General features: G+C 35.6%; 1 protein-coding gene across 1 annotated transcript in view; it reads left to right on the top strand.

The window, feature by feature from the left end:
* LOC107756580 (membrane-bound O-acyltransferase domain-containing protein 2-like) overlaps positions 1 to 13,787 on the top strand; it is a 38,504-nt gene extending 24,717 nt beyond the window's left edge. The window contains exons 2-13 of the mRNA XM_016573750.1: positions 1,363 to 1,508; positions 3,042 to 3,119; positions 6,235 to 6,330; positions 6,417 to 6,472; positions 8,768 to 8,822; positions 9,052 to 9,235; positions 9,946 to 10,138; positions 11,042 to 11,145; positions 11,236 to 11,300; positions 12,200 to 12,332; positions 12,572 to 12,723; positions 12,816 to 13,787. Coding sequence (XP_016429236.1) covers positions 1,363 to 1,508; positions 3,042 to 3,119; positions 6,235 to 6,330; positions 6,417 to 6,472; positions 8,768 to 8,822; positions 9,052 to 9,235; positions 9,946 to 10,138; positions 11,042 to 11,145; positions 11,236 to 11,300; positions 12,200 to 12,332; positions 12,572 to 12,723; positions 12,816 to 12,966 — 1,413 coding nt within the window. The 3' untranslated portion in view covers positions 12,967 to 13,787. The remainder of the gene's footprint in view (positions 1 to 1,362; positions 1,509 to 3,041; positions 3,120 to 6,234; positions 6,331 to 6,416; positions 6,473 to 8,767; positions 8,823 to 9,051; positions 9,236 to 9,945; positions 10,139 to 11,041; positions 11,146 to 11,235; positions 11,301 to 12,199; positions 12,333 to 12,571; positions 12,724 to 12,815) is intronic.
* The last annotated feature ends 660 nt before the right edge of the window (positions 13,788 to 14,447 follow it).

The following is a 14,447-nucleotide window of genomic DNA, read 5'->3' as shown; positions in this document are numbered from 1 at the left end:
GTCACACGCTTGAGGAATTCGGCCAATCATAACGCACTAGATAGCTAGCCAATCAGAGCACCTTCTTTTCAGACCGATGAGCTTTGTAAAAATCTACACGTTTCAGAAAGGCGGGGCATAGTGGGTGCAACAATAATATACAGTATGTGGAAAATAATGTGTTTTTTGAACTTTAAACCGCATAAACACATTGCATTACACCAAATACACCAAATAATGTTTTTTTAGCAACGTCATATGACCCCTTTAAAACTGTGCATGGATGTAAGTATTTGTCATATATGCGTCCCATTTTAGAGCATGTCTCTGAAATGCAGTATTTTTCAAAATTGTTTTGGAGCAGCCCAGCACTGTCTCCCTCATCTAACACACCTGATTCAACTCATCAACTCATTAATAGAGACTATAAGACCAGAAATGTGTCACAAAAGGTAAAGAGTTGTGAGAAAATACGATGCGTGTCAGATCCGCGTCATGTTCAGGAGCTGGAGCTCTTAAAGCAACCAAAATAACCTAATAACCCAGCAGCTGTGATGTCTGCTATTCAAAGAACAAAAGAAACGAGGAAATCAATAATCAATCAAATTTGTAGCTTTAAGGATTCATCTATATTTAATTTAGAATTTAGTGTTTGATAAGTTTATTCAGTTTCTGTATATTTCCTACTTGCTGAAGGGCACAGGTAATTATGACCTTTATTATAATGGGTTTATGTGAAAATTGTTTTAAGTTCACTTAAATTAGAAGTTATTTTTTTAAAGCCTAATAAATGTTCAAATTGATAGCTATCAATTATACTGTAATGTTTGTTTCATTCAACAATTTCATAAAGACATCAGTATTATTGGTGTCAGTGATACTCGCCTTCAGTCATAAAAAAGATGCCATTAAACAAATATAAAAAATATACTGTCTTTATGTTGTTTCTACATTAATTTGATGATTGAATGTAAAATTATTGCAATATAAAAGTATATTAAAAACTTTAACGTTAAGTGTGATTAATCATGATTAATTTCAGAAAAAAATGCGTGATTAGTTTTTTTTTTAATCAATTGACAGCAAAAAAAATTATATTGTATTTTGTTTTAACATCGTTTTATTTTCAAGAAGTTTAATTAACAATTAAAAAATTAATAAAATAATTATTTAATGTAATTTAAAATTTACAACATTTGTAACATTTAAAAATGTGTTTAAATAAAGTAATGAATGAATTCATTTATTTAAAATGCTCTTCCTCAGAAGTGATATACAAACCAATCTGAAAAGTTATACATCTGATCTAAGTATCAGTCTTTTGGCCGTGATGGTGTAAGTTCAGTTGATGACCAGTTGTGTTTTTTGTTTGTTTGTTTTTAGGTGAACTTCGTAGTATGTCAGCTCTGTGCTCTGCTAACGGCCGTGTGGTTCAGGCTCTATCTGCACCCCAGCAAGACCAGTCCTTTTGTGCGGCATGTGGTAGCCACACTGCTGGGCATCTACTTTGCCCTCTTCTGCTTTGGCTGGTGAGTATTTGCCTGCAGTCCATACTGATGCATCCCTCTCTGTGTGTCCACAAGGAAACTGAAACCAGGTTTTGCTTGTACTCCCTGCTGCTGGACTGCAGGATTTGTGCTGGTGTGACTTTCCAGAAAGATACAACAGACGCCAATCAATAGAAAATGTAGCAGCCTGTTAAACGACACACATTTGATACAGCACAAACAAACAGCTTATAGCACAATAAAGAGAGCTGAAGCTGACATCTGTAGTACACTGTCAAGTATCAAATTCTGTGGAATTTTTCCAGTTGTAAATACACCTGTATGACTCCCTCAGTTGAGTGCAACAGTGACTGGTTATTTTTTTGAGCCTTTGTTCAGAAAGTCATCAGTGAGATGAAAGACAGCATAACAAAATGTATTCAAACCAAAAAAGGATTTGAAAAATGGAAAACAGAAATACAAGTTTTCATGGTTACAATGAATTTTGTTGATTGGTGGGTCCCATTTTTGGATTGTGAGTGGTATAATAATATACATTTATAATTTAACTAAACATTTTTTATTTATTCATAATTTTTTTTTTGAAAAATAATCTTTTTAAAAGAAGGTTTAAAGGTTATATAATGCTGCACTTTTCCCCCACAATATTGCATATTCAGAAAATACTTCAGATTTCTATATTAATTTTTGTGTCTAATCATATAATTTACTATAGCTAAATTGAATGACATTTAATAATAATAAAATGTGAGTAATAAAATTAATAAAAACAATAAAAATAGATTTTTCAATTCCAGTATAATTTGCAAAAACCTTTGCGGGAAACAGCTGGTCTTTTAATTTTATTAATAGAGTAAAATTAGAAAAAGTCTTGTCGATACCAACATAGTTTTAGATACATTAATGTCTGTGTTGTGAGATTCACTGTCGACCCACACAAGCTTGTATTGATGTGTCGTGGTGACTAAAATCCGAAGCTCATTAACATCTCATTTAATAAGACAAATAGATCAATAGGCCACACTCATGATAATAAAGGATAGATACATTTCTGGCTGCTAATTAGTGGCATCTTTTCAAACCCTTATTAAATTGTCTGTTTGTTTACGTGTCTGACAGATAAGCTTCCATAAAGTTTATTGTCTTTACATAAAGGCATAGCTAGTTCCCTGGTGAGTCTGGGTAATTCAAATTCAGCTCATTTCTACTTAAATGTGGACAAGCCAAAATCTCAAAAACTGTTTGTCCAGGCAATATTTCAATAACATGTCAAATCAGCAACAAAACCCAATAACTTAATAATGGTATTTTGCTTCTTTAGGTCAGTTTTTTTGCTGATCCAGATGATGCGCGTTTACATCTAACCTTTACCTCTATCAAAAAGGCCATAGGCTCTTCTGCAAGGTGGAACTCTGTTCCTACAGCTGCCATATTTAGAGTTAGAGTCCTCCCTTTCATTTTTCATTGAGTGGTTATATACTTTTTAAGTATCATTTGAAAGTTTCCTCTTATGTGCTGTATTAATAGAAATAACATTTTCTCTCTCTTCTACAGGTATGCTCTTCATTTCCTGCTCCAGAGCGGCATTACTTATGGCATAATGATTCTGACGGGAGTTGAGCACATGCACAAGTCAGTCCATAATTTTACGACTATAACAACATTGAAAATACTCAAAAGTTTGGTTTTTAACTTTCATAGCATTGAAGGCAACATTAAAAAAGTGACTCCTTTTACTGTTAAAGAGACCATGAAATGGCTGGACAAGTGCATTGTTGACATTGCACAAAAATGGAAACTGCACAAAAAGCTAATAAACTGACTATACAACTAAATTATACTACTAAATAATACTAAATGATACTAAATTATAGTATACTACTAATTTATACTACTAAATTTCAAATTTATCGGGTCTTTATTACAAATTTCTGCACTTAATTTTGAACTATTCAGCAGTGCTTGTTAATACAAAGGAAAAAGCTTTGTCTTGTATTTTTCGTCAAAATGAACTCTACCATTCAAAAGTCCTGGATTGGTAAGATTTTTTTTTATGTTTTGAAAAGTCTCTTATGCTCACCAATGTTGCATTTATGTGGTCAGAACTACAGTGAAAACATTAACATTGTGAAATATTTTTAACAATTAAAAATGATCAATGTTGAAAACAGTTGTGCTGATACCGTGATACTTTATTTCAGGATTCTTTGATGAATAGAAACTTCAAAAGAACACCATTTATTTGAATTTTTTTGTTAGATTATATGTCACTTTTGATCAATTTAATGCATCATTGCTGAATAAAAGTATTAACTAAAAAAAACACATACTAACAACAACAAAATTTTCGAAAGATAGTGCAACCTTATAGTGGCTCTGCCTCTGAACTGATTTTCCATTTTATTTGACATCAGTTTTCATTTTTAAACCCAGTCAATCCCTGATGGATAAAATAAAGTTGTTTTTGTTATTGCATATCCTGTTTCACTAGAAAATATGTGACAATACAGAAGTAAAACTGGTTATGAACACCATTACATTAAAAACATTTTACTTAACATTCAGTAGAACCCATGCAACAGATGTGTGTGAATCCTTCATGACCCCCTTTTCATTCATAAGGTGAACTGAGGTCCGCGCTAATAGAAGTCGTCCCCTTTCTTAGAGCCCGACTCTTCTGATGAAAGAGTTGAAAACTGACCCAGAGATAATTATAATGAGAAAGAGATCATTCTCTGCAACCGCTGACCATCAGTCACTGTCCTCCTCACGGGTGTAATAAAATCTTCCATTATTTCCCCTCTGCCATCTCCTGCCAGCTGCCAGAAACTTTTTACTAGGTGGTAAATATAAAACTGCCTCACTGTCAGACTTCTGCCAAACGGCCCTTTAGGGACATTTTGTTTCAAATGAGGTGATATCACTGTCTTAGGAAGATTCAGGGGTAGTTGTTGAGGTAGAAAATTCTTCTATTGGTGGGCTGTGTAGAAACGCTGTTGACGTTACTGGTTTTGTTGTTTTGGGAAACATAAGGTGGTTGAGACCATTCTATTTTTGGCATTAATTTGGGGGACAAACTGTTTTACAGACCTGCAAAACACACTCGCATTGTTGAATGGAAAGCGCACGCATGACACACACCCTTCGTCTATCTTTGTACTCACACCTGCAGTATCTGGGGACCTGAGCTGAATGTGTCATCACTACAGCGCGAGTGTGTGTGTATATGAAATAATGAGAATGACTGGGAGCTTCTGTTATGCTAGTCTCTGTTAGCTTCATCTGCTTTTCCCTACCTTTGTCTGTGAGATTAACAGATCTTGCATTTTAAAACCACACGATTACTGGACTAATGACCCTCTGTTATCATGTGCAGTGAACAGAACACAACAAGTTGTTTGTGGCTGCTGTCTTATACTAAACTTTCAGTCAGTATGTTTGCATGCACAATAGAAAAGCACTTCTGTGAGAAATCAGCGTTCATGTTTTCATGCACTGGTTCACACTGCTTTTTCTCTCTTAGACATGACTCGGAAAACAAAGCAGAATATACAGTTAAGCTTGTAGATATCTAGTTAACTCACTACTAAATCCATCAAACAAAACCAGTAACCTGCCAAAAAGCATGATCAGAGGACACCGGAGTTTTGTGAAGGTTTATGTTGTGATAATGACAGGCTGACTGTCCATTTATCCCGCTTAAACAGTTTCTTACATGAGTAGCATACTGCACATATAGCGCATAATTAAATGGAAATTAAATATTATTTGCAGTTCAAATTATTTTATGATATGAGAAGAGGCACCGATGCCACTCTCACTGTCCACAACATTATTCGAAGGCCCCTTAACTTTTCCAGTTGTTTGTGATTTTAGAGTTTGAAAATAGAACATTCTAGACAAATTTGTATTCATTAAAAATGCCCATGGAGTTTTATGATTTGAATAATTTACATGACTATTCCAGGTCTATAAATCACACTTCTAAAATTAGACTTCCTCATATATCCAGATTCTTCAAGACAGTGGGCACTCCGGTTCTTCAAAGGAAAAAACAGAAATATCTTGATTTTTAGTAGTTTTACCTTAATTTAATGCTTTTTTTGGCTTTATTTTATATCATTTTGTATATAATTTACATAATTTAAAATATGTGCCTCAATTAGCCAATCCAGGGTTCCAGAGAGCCATATAAAATACCATACAGACTGAGCAAACACATGCAGCCTTCCCTCAATCAGCGATAATGAAACGCCTCTATGGCACTAGCAGTTTCATCTGTGTGTGTGTGTGTGTGTGTTTAAGAATATGTGTGTCTTTTCCCATCTTCTACCTTCATTTAAAAAAAATTTCTGCATCATACAAGAATAGGGAGCAATAATGTCATTCATTAGTGTAGAAAGTAATGTTTATCCACACACACACACACACACACACACACACACAGTCAGTCTGCTGTTCATCCTCTGCAGATCAAAAGCCCTCATCACAGCTGAGAGTTCATTTCTGGAAATATCACTGAGCTCTTTGTTAGCTTATTTAAAAAATTTTAAAAAAAGTTTTTACTTGTTTCTGAGATTTAATGGATCATAAAATTCTCCGTATGGCATCCTCCAGGCCCTCATGATATCAAAGCTCTTGTAAAACTACAATTTATGTGTATCATCTGCACAAAAATGGTCGTAAGTGCATTAATGCATCAGAAATGTCTTGCAATGTAAAACCTGCTGTTTGGTTCACATTGCAGATACTGTTTGGTGGTCGCCCTGGGTTATCTAAGCTTCTGCCAAATCACCCGGGTTTACGTCTTTGATTACGGAATGTACTCTGCAGATTTCACAGGGTAAGAATATGCCTTTCTGTGTGAAGTTTCTGAGCTTCGTTGTCTGTGTTGTCTACTCACATCTCTCATTTTTTTCTCCCTGACAGGCCGATGATGGTCATCACACAGAAGATAACCAGTGTGGCTTTTGAGATCCATGATGGTGAGTGAATGTGTGTGTGTTTGGTTAAAGTTGAGAATACACACAGGAATGATGCATCGAGATTCTGTTGTGGATTCTGTTCCAGACGACTGCTGTTGTGATTGTCAAATGTGCTGCCAAAGGGCCTGAGAAACTAATTAAAGAAATGGAAGGCAGCGGGGATGAAATGAAAGCAAATGAAAACAAGCCACCCTCCTGCTCTTCACCCCTCTATTGTTCCACAGGGTGACAGATTACCCTTATGATGTGTGCTCCCCACACCACACTTCTTAATATTACCGTTATCACTAATTCCTTTCTTTGTCCTCTGCTGAGTTCAGCTGCTGGCCTGCAAACCTTTGTCATGCAGATTCTTCTAAACAGAGTGGATTCCCTTAAGATTTACTCTCTGTTTTATCCTCACTGAATGTCTAGTGCAAGAGTAGGACTGGACGATATGATGATTTACACTGTGCAATGGCGGAATTGTATTGTACTGTTTATGCTGCACATAGTTATGTTGAATTTTATTTTATTATTTTCAATTTGTCTGTTAGTTTTTGTTTTTTTGTTTTTTAGTTCAACTTTTTTTTTTTTGTTTAACGTATATAGTTTTTATTTAGTTTTTGTTGCATGTTTAACATTGTTAATTTTCTCAACACAGTCTAGTTTTATTGCTGTCTAGTGATAATTTAATACGAACAAAAGTCAAGACTAGAAGAACTTGTTATAAATGGGTGTTGTTGAAACTTGAGGCATTGATATTGAAATAAACAAATGTGCCAGCTATCAGTTTTAAGTCCTAACTATCCATTTTTAATGTTAGTTTTACTGTTTTGAGTCATATTACGTAACATTATGCTTTTTTTGCACTGATGTCAGACTTCTCATTCATTTGTTATGAATGATTGTATCTTTTAGTGCTCATCATAGTCCAGATAAATATAGAACATAATCAAATGAGATGAAGTACCTTTCATTTGGAAAGTATTTAATTCAGTGGATTATCCAGAAATGGGCAATACCATGTGATTATTTAACATATAAAGCAATTCTCATTGATTTCCAGTACAAATAACTATATTGTGATATATTCTGTTACTGTGATATAAAATTGTTTTGTGATATAAATTGTATGTGAGCTGTCTGCCAGGACTCTTATAAAGTGGTTTCACTCGCTTGTTGCCCTGAATAACCTGTCATTGATATTCCCTATGGTCCGTAGGACACTAATAGGACAAATTCCCCCATAGAAGTCCTTGCTGACCTCCATCACTAGCTCTGGGACATGTCGGTGCTTATTGTGGGTGAATCTCTGTCTCTGCACTGCTGCTGCTCACTGAGTCAGCCATAAACCGTAATGAAAATATTTAAGTGGCTCGTCTTGTTATGTACATAAGGGTGGCGATAAAACAACAAGAAATTATTCAAGCCACTTACTCTGGGTCACCCTGCCTTGTCTTATCGTGCGGGAAGACAAACAACTGAGGCAGAGGAGACTCATGAGTCGACCACATGAACTCTGAGCCAAGTCAATTTACAGCACATTTCTTCCCTCTCTAATTACCTCTGTAAATCAGGAAGAGGCCAGGGAGAGTTAGATGAAACTCACAAGCTAAGAATTTGTACGCCTACGGTACTTTCACTGTGCTCAAATGCAAACATCAAGATTTCCTGCTAAATTGTATTGAAAGGAATAGTTCACTCAAAAATTACAATTCTGTCATCATTTACTCAGCTCAATGTCATTCCAAAGCCGTATGACTTGTTGCTTCTGTGGAAAACAGAAAAAGGAGACATTTTGAATAATATACTGGTCCATCTTTTCCATGCAGTTAAAGGGATAGTTCACCCAAAAATGAAAATTCTGTCATTAATTACTCACCCTCATGTCGTTTCAAACCCGTAAGACCTTCGTTCATCTTCGGAACACAAATTAAGATATTTTTGATGGAATCTGAGAGCTGTCTGACCCTGCATAGACAGCAACGCAACTGAAATGTTCCCAAGTCCAGAAACGTAGCAAGGAGATCTGTAAAATAATCCATGTGACATCAGTGGTTCAACTGCAATTATACGAATCTACGAGAATACTTTTTGTGCGCAAAAGAAAAAAAATAACAAGATGAACGAAGGTCTTACGGGTTCGAAACGACATGAGGGTGAGTAATTAATGACAGAATTTTCATTTTTGGGTGAACTAATCCTTTAACTTGATTGCGGACTGAAGCTTTATTTGCTTTATTTGCTTTACCTGGGACTTTTATTATGGATGTTTGTATTGATGTTTGTGTGTGTGTGTGTGTATGTTTACAGGAATGGCAAGGAAAGAAGATCAACTAAACCAAAGTCAAAAACTGTTGGCCATAAGGTATGAAGATTAAAAAGAATCTTAAAATCAAACTGTTGACAATACAAAGACTAAATTAAATGAAGGAATGTCATTTTTGATTAAGAGTGTATAATTGTGGTCTCAAAAACTAGTTACTTTGCCCTTTATATTTAAAACTACAAGCTATCTCAAGTCCTCTTTACTAGATATGATGTTACTCGTGTCCTAATGCACTTCTAAAATCATCCTGTATTTGTGTGTCATTCAGACGGATGCCCAGTTTATTGGAGTACTTCAGTTACAACTGTAATTTCATGGGGATTTTGGCTGGTCCCACCAGCTCTTATAACGATTACATTGCCTTCATCGAAGGCACCCCGTATCGCCACAGAGACCTTGAGACCAAAGGAAAAGTCAATGGGAAGAGCAGACTGAATGACCCTTCACCAAATGTTCGTTTTATTAAGTTGTTTGTATTATTATTATTTTTTTTATAACATCACATTATACACCAATTCATGTCACAGGGAACTTAAATGCTGAACAAATGTTGTCATACATTACCATTCAAAAGTTTGGGGAAAGATATTATGCATTTATTTAATCAAAAATAGAGTAAAAACGGTAATATTACGTATATATATTTTTAATTTAATACAACTGTTTTCTATTTTGTTATGTTTTAAAATGTAAATTATTCCCGTGAAGCTGAAGTAAAGTTTAATTTTCAGCAGCCATTGCTCCAGTCTTCAGTGTCACATGATCCTTCAGAAATCATTCTAATATGCTGATTAGGGGCTCAAGAAACATTTCTTATTATTGATGTTGAAAACAGTTATACCGCTAAATATGTTTGTGAAAACTGTGATGCGTTATGCGTATATTTTTTTACATTAATTTCAGGATACTTTGATCAATAGAAAATTCAAAAGAAGAGCATTTATTTGCTATAGAAATCATTTAGAATAATGTAAGTCTTTACTCTCATATTTTATCAATTTAATGCATCCTTGTTGAACAACAGTAAAAAAAATGCACTGACCCCAAACTTTTGAACAGTAGTGTACATTATCTACAGTATGTTTTATTCAAAATTATTAAGTTGTATATGATTGGCCTGTTCCAAGTTCATATCAGTTTGTGCATTTCTGTTTCTTAACAGACAGAAGTCATCCGGAAACTGGCCACCTGCTTCATCTCTCTGCTGGTCTTCCTCTCCGTCTGCAAAGTCTGTCCTGTGGAGCGTAACGTTGATGATGATTTTATTGCTACCATGCCCTTCTATGCTCAGGTGGTCTACCTGTATTTGTCCATGCTGACCACCCGGCCTAAATACTACTTTGTTTGGACTCTGGGTGCGTGGACTTCCTGCCTCTCCTTTTCTTCCCATCTGGCTAGATTTCTCTTATCTTTTTCTTGTTTTGATCTTTATTGAAAGATATTAGTTTGTCTCATCTTCTCTTTGCTTCTGTTCTGATGATGGATATCACGTTTTGAATTTTTTTTTTTTGAGGCATCATGCACTTATTTTTCTGAGGGGGAATAAGACATGACCAATCTGCATATATATAGGCTAGTCAAGTCTTTGCAGATTGATCATGTCTTATTCCCCCCTCAGAAAAATAAGTGACCCCTCATTTCAAACAGGCATGCCACTTCTTTTATTAGTCTGTTTTCCTATTTCCAAGTTGTCCCTTCTCTCCCCCAATGTGTTATATATGTGTCTTGTTGAACAATACTGGAAAGAATAATTTAATCAAGCACAAGCAGTAGTTTGTTTTTCACGTTTCACCATTATCGTTTATGCTACACCTAGGGCATGATTAATTACACATTAGGATGCATCATCCATCATCTGTTGTGCAGACTGGTTGTGTGACCCATTTGAATTGGGATTAACATTTTACGCGACACAGAGTTAGTCCTTATGACTTGTGTTTTACTGCCCTCTTCAGACTAAAGATGGAACTAAAACTCATATTTGAATGCAGTTATTCAATTCATGTAGTAGGTTCTGACATGGTAAGAGAAAAAACTCTACCAGTATTTATTGTACTTACATTACACGCTTCTTTGAATTATAAAACACTACATCAAGCATTTCCAGAATTCTCTGAATTCCTGACAACTAAATACTTGCTCCATTATAACACTTTACATAAAGGTAGAAACAAACTTGGTGCTGTGTATTCTGGGTTTCATAACATTTATTATATCTGATGTGAGTATCTTGACACTCATGCTGTCTTTCTGAATAGCTGATGCCATCAATAACGCAGCAGGATTTGGATTTAATGGCTACGACAGTAATGGCTTGCCTCGATGGGATCTCATTTCCAACCTTAGGATCATGAATATAGAGGTCAGTTCAGTTGCTCTTAAGTTGTTGTTTTTTCCCCACTGAGTGAATCGGAAGTGTTATAATCAGTCAAGTCAACTCTTATATTTTCAGCTTGCCACCAGCTTTAAGGTATTCCTGGATAACTGGAACATTCAAACAGCACATTGGCTTAAAAGGTAAGAACAGGAAGAGCGCATTTTGCTATTGTACACTACCATTCAAATGTTTGGGATCAGTAAGATTTTTGATGCTTTTGAAAGCATTTTGTATTCGCCAAGGCTGCATTTTTTTGATCAAAACTACTGTAAAAACAGTAATATTGGGAGATATCATTACCATTTAAAATAACTGTTTTCCACTTTAATATATTTAAAAATGTAATTTATTCCTGTGATGACAAAGCTAATTTTCAGCAGCCATTACTCCAGTCTTCAGTGTCACATGATCCTTCAGAAATCATTCTAATATGCTGATTTGCTGCTCAAGAAACATTTCTATTATTATCATGTTGAAAACATTTGTGCTGCTCAATATTTTTGTGGAAACTATGATAGATTCTTTTCTGGATTCTTTGATGAATAGAAAGTTAAAAAGAACCGCATTTATTTGCTATAAAAGTCTTTTTGGTAACATTATAAATTTTGATCAATTTAATGCATCCTTGATCAATAAAATACTAATTGCTTTAAAAAATCTTACTGACCTCAGACTTTTTGAATGGTAGTATAATTACAGTACCTGTCTGTCACTCGTCCTATACCTTCATAATTAGAAAAATGCTGTGCTTGTTTAAAATATTGCGTGTCCTAGATTGAATGAGGAGTATCACCACAGATCTCAGTAATCTCTGTGTGAGATGGCTCCATCTACTGGTGCTTTTTCACAATTATCCAGTTTAGCAATAATTAACATGTTGTCATTATAAGCAAACAGACTAACAACTGATACTATAAGCATATACGTATAAGCATTAGATGAAAAGATGAAGAATAATTTCCTTCCTCATTTTATTTATATGCTAGCATGATTATTTCATATTGTTTTATTATGTGTGACACTGTGTGTTGTCTTGTAGGGTGTGTTATGAACGTTGTCCCTACAACCCCACAGCTGCAACCTTCCTGCTGTCAGCCATGTGGCATGGGGCTTACCCAGGCTACTACCTCACCTTCCTCACTGGCATCGTCATCACTCTTGCAGCCAGAGCTGTGAGTGACATTACATTCTACCAAACACGAAGTACACTTCACATAGGGAATATTCCTGCCCCTTTCATGTAATGTTGCCATTTGCTTGGCCATAAAGAGCACAGGGATTTTTTTGTTGTTGTAAATAACAACCGTCAAAAAAAAGGGAGGGGGGGTGATTATTATTGCTTGGGTTTCTGGGGGTTGTTAGTTGGTATTCCTCCCTTTTTTTTAATGGTGTGTTTCCTATTCTCCTTCAGGTGAGACACAATGTAAGACCATACTTCTTGGGTTCACCAGCTCTCAAGTTTGTGTATGATGTCATCACATGGGCGGCTACACAGATTGCCATTTGTTACACAGTGATTCCCTTTGTTCTGCTTTCTGTGGGCCCCTCGCTCAAGTTCTACAGGTGGGAAGGACGAACAAAAACAGATACTAAAAATGCATAACTTTTTTTCTTCATTCATGAGTTGACATTATACCGTCTCCATCACTTTGTAGGTCATGGTACTTCTGCATCCACATAGGCTGTATACTGCTGGCCATCGTGTTGCCTGTGAAACCACGCCACCTGCGGCTGAAAGAGCAACAGCCTGCCGTACAACCAAGCCTGGAGAGCACAGACAGCAACCAGAAACAAAAAGCCACATGAGTCCTGCAACAGCTTACCAATCTTCTATACACACACAGACTGGGCAGATGTACCTATTCTCCAGCCACAAATGAAGAGAGTCAGATAAACTACAGCTCACAAATAAACCAACCAACCAACCAACCAACCTCTGTCTGGACTGATAGAGTAAGTCATCCCTTGGCTCAGTATAGTGGTACTGGGATTGGACAGTGATTTGAGATGATGGAATCAAATCTGACTGGTATAAGAGGAGTTTTATTGCCAAGAAAACACTGTTGTATAGAATTATGTGACCTTGCCTTTGTAATTCAACCTGTCACAGCAAGTATTAGTGTCCTAATCTGGTGGTTTTGTATTGGGCTGTAAATAGGATTTATTTTTTTTTGCAAGGGACAAGGCCAGTACCACTTGCAAAAAGCTGGCAATATTATATTTGTTTTTAATGTGGTAGGGGTAAAAATAAATATAACTAAACTAACTGGAAAAATAATAAAGTTATTGGAAAAAAAGAAGATTAAAGGATGGAGGATGTCTTTGCAAAAGAAACTTTAAATGCAAGTTGTTTTTTTTGAAGTCAAAAAGACTGAATTAAGATTTGATTCCATGGCTGCGCCATTAAAAACGGGGCTCTTGGCCCTTTGTCATGTTATGTTTGTTATGGTCTGTCAAAGCGTCTCGTCCATGTAGTCTTCACATAAAACTCTGAAAGTTACAAATAATACATTACAATCTAAAGACCAGAGATTCTTTTCTCATAAACAAAAGTATTTTTCAGAATAATCCAATCTAAACTGAGAATTTTGGAAAGTAATGAAATGTTGAGTAACGTCTGGCAAAAAAAAAAAAAAAAAATGGATAGTACTGTTAACTGCATGACTTTTGCGAGTCAGGCAGGTGGTGATTCTGTATGCAGAGCAATGCACATTTTGTATGGCCTCAGTCAGCTTCAGAGTTTAGCCTGCTTAAAGTTGGAAATGAAGCTGATGTTTGTTAAAGATATAATGAAATTGTAGAGGATGTCCACTGGATTTGTTTGAAACATTACGTTCTCTGTGTGGATCTGGAACATTTGCTTTTTGCGAATTATGTGATTAAAAAAAGGTCTTTTTACTACTCCTTTGTGGTCTGTTTGTCTTCTGATGAACCATTTTGTGAAGATAATGTACATGGTACAGTTACATTCATTACTCAGTAGTGAAATGTTTAAAACGCATTGGTAATTTAGCCTTCCATATTCTCACATGCCTCAACCTGGATGAACATCTGCCCTTTGCTCTGCAGACATAAAGTGTGCACTTTGTGCCACTACAGATAACGATAAGTTACTTGATGTTGCTAACATTATATTACAGGGATGTTACTTCCACTACAGGCAAATGTATGTCCCAGGAGCTATTTTTTCCCAACTTATTTCTCTTTCTTGCTTTCCAAGCAGTATAAATTTATTTTACCCTCTTTTCAGACCCTGAATTGCATTCATAAAATATGAAAATCCATCA

This window comes from Sinocyclocheilus rhinocerous, unplaced genomic scaffold (genome assembly GCF_001515625.1).
Source record: "Sinocyclocheilus rhinocerous isolate Xijiao unplaced genomic scaffold, SAMN03320098_v1.1 scaffold683, whole genome shotgun sequence".
NCBI classification, from domain to species: domain Eukaryota; kingdom Metazoa; phylum Chordata; class Actinopteri; order Cypriniformes; family Cyprinidae; genus Sinocyclocheilus; species Sinocyclocheilus rhinocerous.
Note: the sequence above shows the minus strand (reverse complement) of the source record. Positions and strands in the feature narration are given on the sequence as shown.